Raw genomic sequence first — 8,014 nt, forward strand, 5'->3', positions numbered from 1 at the left:
TGTCCCCAGGTGATTGGGGGACCCCCCCTGCCTGCTCCCCCTGCAGCGGCAAGCATGCCCTGTATCATCCCAAGCATTTGGGGCATCATCCCCGTCATTGCGGCACTCATCCCCAGCATTTGGGGCATTTGGGGGCATCATCCCACCCAATCCCTGCACACCAAGGGGTACATATTGTAGTATTCGGGCATCATCCCCGCCATTTGGGGTTGGGGCATCATCGGCGCCATTCCGGGCATCATCCCGGACATCGGTGCACTTCCGCCGGCATTTCCCCCAACTCTAGCGGGAAAAGTCAGTGTTTGTGACTCGCTCGTGATGAGGGAATCACTATCGTGGTGCTCCATTTATTTTCAAAAGAAATGAAAGGAGAGAGATCCTCGTTAAAACATAGTGAGTAAAATATAAAACGAAGAGCGATTAAGGAATTACAATTTGAGAGAATAAATGAAATGAGAATTGAGATATTCCAGTGAGTGTGGAGATTCTGGATGGGTGTTATTTTAAAAATGTATAAAGGCCAACAAAATCTTGTCATTAAATTCGTAACGATAATAAATAAATAGGTAAAAATATATTATATGTTCACCAAATCAGACATCTTTATTCATTTAGAAACTGCATGTCTCCATGCTTTTTCCTACATGCAAGCATAAAGACGACTATATATATATACACATACGCGTATACATATCTCTCTCCCTCTCTCGTTAAGTAAAGCATATTTAGAAGAAGCAATTTGCAGCAAAAGCTCGAATCTGGAATAGAATAATTAAAGTAGATTTAAAGAGCACACAAAAATGGAAATAACTGCAATTAAAGAACACTATATTATTTACTTGAATAAATGAGATCCATAATAATTTGTCACTAGTTATCTTGCTTTGGTCGCATCTCATGTGCTAGGTACCAAAAATCTATGGCATCTTGTAATAAAGGGCCACTACCTAATTCTACTCATCTATCCACATACTATATGCCAGTATTAATTTAGCTACACCACTCATCATATTTTTTTTCAGTTCCAACTCAATTGGTGTGATCGAACTAAGTTTTATTAAAAATATATATATTACTACCTCGGGCCAAAAAAATAGACTAATTTTACTATTTTGGAGTGTCCACTAAAATTAGACAAATTCTAAATATGGAAAGTGTTAAACAAATACTAACCTTATACATCATTCTAAATGTGAACCTCACAATCCACACTAACACTACTTTCACCACATTTTCCCCCATTCTCTGTTGCTTTACCAATTATGCATTCTAACTCGTGCTATTTATAACTTTGTCTATTTTTTTGGATGGATGTAGTATGTTTTTGTTTCTTACTTTTCAGTTCTCCGTTTGGGCTTTTTTTTGTTGTGTTCTCAACTTATTCCAAATACTAGTATATATTGTATTATTATTATTATTAATTTGTTTTTTTATAAATGTTTATTGGGTTTATACTTATGATTATTTTTTAAAATATTCTTAGTTATAAGTGTAGTTAATAAATAGTACTTCATCATCCGACAATATAAACTGAAATAGGCTACATATTACTAACTCATTCAGCTCTTATTTCATTATAAAAGTAGAATGTCTCACGTTCCACTATTATTTTCCATTCATATTTTTTAAGATACATATTAAAAAAATAGGACTCTTATTTATGGCAGGAGGGAATAGTTATAAGGATTTACCACATCATAATTCATTTCACCTATTTAAATTATAATAAAATCAAGTACTACTATATTATAGCAAACTCAGATTAAATCTGCATGTGATAATATATTATGGCCCATCGCCATACTGTCAAGATTACACTATATTTCATGATCATTTATCCGCCATCTTTACTTCTCTTGTACTGTATCTCATTACAATTATGTTGTACGAATTGAATGTCACCTTATAATATTAGGGAATATAAAATATTTAATTCACCTAACATACGTTAAATGTCCTAAGGAACTGTAATAAGGTTGCATGACATCTAATGTCATGACTACAATGAAACATCAAATTAGTTACTAAAAAAACTATAAACACAGTTTCCATTTGCAATATTGTGTTCTTTAGTATCTATAATTCTTTGGTGTAACACAATTGACAAAAATTGTAGTACCAAAAAAATTTAACTTAAAAATGAAAAAATAATAATAACAAGGAATAAACATATATAAAGACGGTATAGTAATGTAATGATGATGATGGTGATGATTTTGATGCAGCAAGAATTTATCGCTTTGGATATGGGGGTTTTCTTTCCTTGCTTCTATCACTCTCTCTTTCTATCTTCTCTTTGTGTTGTGTTGTGTTGTGTTGTGTTTGTCAGAAGAGAGGCGGCTTTTTCTTGGTTCCTTTATTTTTGTTTCTTTTTCTTGCTTTTGCAACATGTGTTTTTTGTTGAACAGTTAGTTCAGCCCTGAAATTTAGAGTAAAAAAGAGGGAGAGGAAAAGGAAGAAAAACAATGGTGTATATTGGTCTTGGCAGCACTTACAAGTAATGATTATGGTAATGATTTATGGGTGTTTGTTTCTATCCATGATGATCCGGGTTGTCCGGTTCGGGCCAGAATGTCGAGTACTTCAACCATTCTGCTTCTTGTTGGTTCGCCATTGATGACTCCTGCAATGCCACACCATTGTGTATCTATTTGTATTACACTAATCTCTCTATGTGTGTAATCAACACATAAATTCATAATCAAAATATAATTATAGGAGTATACAAACACAATCCGGCATGACCTGAAACTATATATCATCTCATTTTATTTATAAATGAATAGAAATTTAAAGGGCGCGTCAGGATCTTGACTTGATAAGACTGGATACCAAACCGTAAAAACTAAAAACCCTTTTTATGAATGTGGAATTTGACCAAAATTCATTCCAAGTAGTAAGTTAGGCATTAGTAATAACTGAAAAAACTCTCTTTCTTTCCTAGGATACCAAGACCACAAAGGAAAGTTTTGGGGTGACGAACCCCTCTTCTCTTTTTTTTTTTTAAATTCTAACTTATAGATATATGAATTAATATATGTGTTATATAGGAGTATAACTCTTCTAATTATATTCTAAAGTACATCTAATATATAGCTTTTCTTTGTCTTTATTATATTCGTTCCTACTAATTCTACTAGTGTTACAAAAAGGTTATAAACAAATTAAAGGGTTTAAGTGAACACCATTTAATTACTTTTTATTTATGATGTAAAAAAGTATTCTTGCCTCGGCTTCCGCCCTTCATGGCTTTTGGTTTCACACTTTGTTAATTATCAGGTTTTAGCCATACATGCACATGATATGACTCAAGCAAGAGAAAGTTTTGGCAAAAAGAAAAAAGAGAGAAAATCAAGAAAATTAGGAAAAGGACTAAACCCAATACGAGATTAATTTCACCAAATTACCTCTTTATTGAAGAGGTAGATGATGTGAAGATCATCTTAAAAATCTAGATTGGAAAGAAAAAGAAGATAAAGTGGGAAAAAGAAAAAAGAAAAGGCTTCTAGTATCTCTTTTCTAGTTTTATAATCATCACATTTGAATAATATTAAATTTTTTTCCAATGGAATAAAATATGTAGCCCTACAAATATAATTATGGAGCAGATTTTGATATCTAAGTCCACCTTTTTCTTTTAAGGAGTTCCCAAATTGACACATAGGAAGCATGCAATTTGAGAGTCAAAAAAGGTGAAAATTGTAACACTTACTTCTTTCATGTCAGTTGAGGTGCATCCCATGATGAGTTCCTCCAATCCAGATGCAGACCTTCCCCCAATTTTATGATGTTGTTGCTGCTGCTGATGTTGTTGTTGCTATTCACCAAGATAATATTGTTATTTATTTTCTTTGTCCATTCAAACACAATCATGTATATGATCATGCATTGTCTGCTAAAAGATGGGAGACTCTCAACTCTAATTTTATAAATAAGCATGGAAGAGACTAACTAGGAATTGTGCCTTTTTTTTTTTTACCTTTTTATCTGACTGGAGCCATCATTGTCAGACACAGAATTGCATGGTTCATTATGCATGTTTTGATTTCAGTAACTTCTTTTATTATTTCAAGAAACTATGTAGTAGCTTTCACTCTTGATTTTATGGAGTACTATTATCATTTTAATACAAGAAAATATTTATAGATAAAAGGTAAGTACCTGGTAATTTTCATTGGGGAGCATGATTCTGGGGACATGAAAGGGGTGATCTTGATCGAGAATAATGGAGGTGTGGTGTAGCGGCGGAGGGGAGATGATGGTGGCGATGGAGTGCGACGGCCGGCTTATGTGAAACGCGGTGGCGGCAGCGGCGGCAATCTGGTGATGGGTAGTCACGTGATGGTGCGGCTCATGGGTCACGTGATGCTGTCCCATGTCACGCTCTTCGCACGTGCCTGCTCCTTCCCTTGCAATTGAAGCCTCTCCTCCTATGCTCCCAGCCTGCTGATGCAAACGTCCCATTTTTTTATTACCTAATTAATCTATAGATTCTTAATTTTGGGTGAATTACTGCTTAAGTTTTTATCATCGGCCTGTTGTTATCAGGAAAGTTTCCATATGATTTTCATGCTTTTCGCACAAGCAATGGGAATTAATATGTTCTTTTCTTTGTATCATCAATTTTTACTATACAGACAACAATGCTGCCCCACACATAAATTTTATGTCACAAATTAAATAAAAACGAAATTTGATAGATACCTCATCAAATGATTTTCTGTAAGGGAGATATCCGAAGTTATCGGCTTTGAGCTGATGAATATCAATGCCGGTATAAGTCAGGACTGAAGCGGCGGCGGCGGCGGCGGTGGCTGAGAAATCATCTCTTTGAGGGATCATTTCTTTAGAAGAGGAGCAGCTCCCACTCCCACTCTCTCTCAAGACATCTCCGGCGGCGGCGCCTCCTCTCTCCGTCCAGTTGCACTGGCGCGGCTGAGTCTGATAGAAAATCTTGGAGACGACGAGCTCTCCTTCCTTCTCCTCCTCGTGCTGCCCTAAATGATACTGATGCATCACCCAATTCGTCTTCTCCGGCTTCCGGTTTTTGCCGAAATTAGTGTACAAGACCAAGATCTTCTTGCAGCCTTTCTGCTTGCCGTTAGCCATGACCGGGCGCGTCTTGCCTGTCTTGTGCCACCGCGTCTCGCCGCCTTGCAAGTCGCATTCCATCTGGATCTTCCGACGCTTCCTCGTGCCGGTGGTGTACGCCTTCGACGGCCGGTGGAAAAAGTGCCTACTCAATCCGTCTCTTGTCACTCCTGCCAAATTTAATTAAGTACAAAATATTAAAATCAAAGTTAGGTTTATTTAGGTGCAACAAATCACAATATATTCCTCTACAAGAAAACAAAAACCCTAAAAATTCATCTCGCTGAGGCAGTTCTGGTTTTAGTAAAACCAAACTTGTTGAATGAATCCACACACACAAACACACATAGAGAAAGATGAAGGTAGTTGTGACCAGGAAGTTTCTCAGGGTGAGTGTAGCAAATCCCATCTTCGCCTTCGATGGTGGGGATGAACTCATCGATCAAGGGGTGGGATTTGGAGTCCTTGCCTTCGACTTGGGCTTCGAGATGCTCGATAAGCTCCTGGTCAGTCGGGTCGAACTTCACTCCGGCGGGTAGGCCCACCCAATCCTGCAACAATCAACATATCAATACTTGCACTTAGCTCAATTTATCATCCCAAAAAAAAAAGAATAATTGTATTTCGGAATGAATGAATGAAATAAATTAAAAAATAATAGTAATTCCTATCTTGAAGATGAAGCGAAGAATATTATCCGTACCGGCTTGGCTTCGAGCTTGTGACCGCAGCCGGGGCACTGTTTAGATCCGCACAATTGATGCTCCTCCAGCTTTGCATCGATGAGATCAGAGCTGCTCACGGATCCCAGCTGACTATTCTTATTCATCGCTCAACCAAACAAATCCTTATCCTTTTTTGAGTATATTTTCCCACTATTCTGCCGATGACACCAACCTTAACGCCATCAAATAGTAATTGTTTTAACAAAAAAGAGGATTCAAGAATGATCCATGTGCATGATCAGGAAAGAAATTCATTCTTCAAACCAAAAAAAAAATGAGAGAAAAACCAATCTTTGAACCCGGAATCTATTCTTATAGAAAACTGAAAGAGATGAGAGGAAAGAGATCGAAAATAAAAAAATAATAATAAAAATTGGGGAGGTGGATTTGGGTATAAAACCTGCTTTAACCATGGAAATAACACCAGAATTCCCGTCAACTTTAACTGAAGGGATAAAGGAAAAGGCGCGCCCTATATACTGCCTTTAACTCTCTCTCCCTCTTTTGCTAATTTAAGCTCACCTGCTTGTACCCAGTTTCTGTTTCTGTGTGTATTTGTGTGGGAGAGAGAGAGAGAGAGATAGAGTTTGGGGTTTGGATTCTGATAGTAAATAAAGGTCATCCCTGTCTAAGGGTGTGTATAGCTTTGTATGTAGCGAGTCTTCTTGACTGGTAAAGCAAAAGTTGTTAAACCACACACTCAAAAGCATTTAGCCAACCCAAACTCAAATTAAACTAACTATACCTATTTTTCTATTATTATACGTATACATTTAGTAGTACTAGTATTTTATTTACTACGGTAATAGAATACGGTAGTGTAGTCTGACTTGATTTGACATGGTTTGAAATAAATTAAATAAACATTGATTGAAAGCCAAATTAGCGACGATTTCGCAACATTGTGTGATATACGCAACGCCAAATGGGGAATAGGAAATAGAAAAAGAAAAAGAAAATACCGCAGTTACAAATAAATAAATTAATTAGGAGTAGCTTTCTCATTCATGTCCAATAGTCTCAACTTATATAGAGATAGGTCATTGTAGGGGGACTAATATGTTCTTTCTATGTCTGGAAATTTTGTCTTTTATATGTGAAGACGATGGGGAATTTTTTTTGTTTGTAGGTATTTGAATTAGTTAATAAAAGAATTTTGTACTATTAACAGAAAATTTCATGGATCTCAATCAAACGGTGTATGTCTATAAGGCTATGTTTGGTTGTCAGGATTTTGTCTGGGAAAGTAATCTCATTCCTTAAATTTTAAATTCCTGTGTTTGTTTCGGTTTTTAATTAAACTGGGAAAGTAATCAGAATTCCAAGAACAAGGAAAGTTAGTACAACTTTCCAGGATTCTGAATTCTATCTTTTCTTAGGTACTCTTTTTCCCGTTTTAGGATTCTTACATATTTAGTGCAATATAAGTATAGTTTTATTATTATTATTATTATTATTAATTACAATGTATTAAAATGATATAAAATTATAAACATACTTAATTTCGGTATAATAAATAACTATATTTAAAATTATCCCAATTATAACTATATTATTATAATATTTATACATATTTGTAATTATCATAATAATTAATAATTTATTAAATAATTAAAATATAACTATATAATATAAATTATGTAAAAATAATTAATAATTATTATTTTATAAATTAATAATTAATAATTATTATTTTATAAATTAATAATTAATCAATGAAGTCGTAGTGAAATTTCAAATTATAAAATTTATTTAATTATATTATCCGTAAATATTATAATTATAATTATAATAATCATATTTATTATTATAATCATTTATGATTATAATACTCCATATAACTATAATTACAACTATATTATTATATATTATGATGGATAATCCATATTTAAACTAATAATAAATATAATTATTATAATTTGTAATTAATAATTTATTAAAAAATTTATATTATTATTCATTTTTATAAATAAAAATAGTAATAAGTAGGAGTATATTTTTACTGTGGTGTTTAAAACAACAGTATAAAATTTAAAATCTTGACATTTTCCAAACATAGGAAAGTAAAGTTATTAAGAATCATATTTCCAGGATTCATTTTCCCAGAAATCATTTTCCTTGTCAACTTTACTTTTCCATCAACCAAACATGGCCTAACTGTTTAGTGTGTTTCCAAGAATCATAGTATAAGGTCTTGA

At 34.1% G+C, this 8,014-nt stretch overlaps 1 protein-coding gene across 3 annotated transcripts; it reads right to left on the reverse strand.

Moving 5' to 3' along the window:
* Positions 1–2,017: 2,017 nt before the first annotated feature.
* Positions 2,018–6,457, reverse strand: LOC121803255 (NAC domain-containing protein 75-like). Of its 3 annotated transcripts, XM_042202937.1 has the most exons (8): positions 6,217–6,457; positions 5,795–5,988; positions 5,465–5,642; positions 4,705–5,261; positions 4,162–4,446; positions 3,713–3,817; positions 2,496–2,623; positions 2,018–2,419 (listed from the first exon to the last, which is right to left on the reverse strand). In XM_042202937.1, exons 2-7 carry the CDS (start codon positions 5,918–5,920, stop codon positions 2,534–2,536), a joined length of 1,341 nt encoding a protein of 446 aa, XP_042058871.1. In that variant the 5' UTR covers positions 5,921–5,988; positions 6,217–6,457; the 3' UTR covers positions 2,018–2,419; positions 2,496–2,533. The 3 variants fall into 3 exon arrangements, with proteins under 3 accessions (XP_042058871.1, XP_042058872.1, XP_042058873.1); XM_042202938.1 differs by lacking the exon at positions 2,018–2,419 and having other exon boundaries at positions 2,455–2,623; positions 5,795–5,971; XM_042202939.1 differs by lacking the exon at positions 2,018–2,419 and having other exon boundaries at positions 2,455–2,623; positions 4,162–4,443; positions 6,217–6,454.
* Positions 6,458–8,014: the final 1,557 nt, after the last annotated feature.

Source organism: Salvia splendens, chromosome 5 (assembly GCF_004379255.2).
Source record: "Salvia splendens isolate huo1 chromosome 5, SspV2, whole genome shotgun sequence".
NCBI classification, from domain to species: Eukaryota; Viridiplantae; Streptophyta; class Magnoliopsida; order Lamiales; family Lamiaceae; genus Salvia; species Salvia splendens.

What these genes read in the sequence shown, in the direction of transcription:
- LOC121803255 (XM_042202937.1), bottom strand. Translation starts at nt 5,920, where the DNA reads ATGAATAAGAATAGTCAGCTGGGATCCGTGAGCAGCTCTGATCTCATC. An exon ending in ACAAGCTCGAAGCCAAGCCG is followed by an intron (nt 5,643 to 5,794) that starts GTACGGATAATA and finishes TGATTGTTGCAG; the next exon opens with GATTGGGTGGGCCTACCCGC. An exon ending in TCCCCAATGAAAATTACCAG is followed by an intron (nt 3,818 to 4,161) that starts GTACTTACCTTT and finishes CTTGGTGAATAG; the next exon opens with CAACAACAACATCAGCAGCA.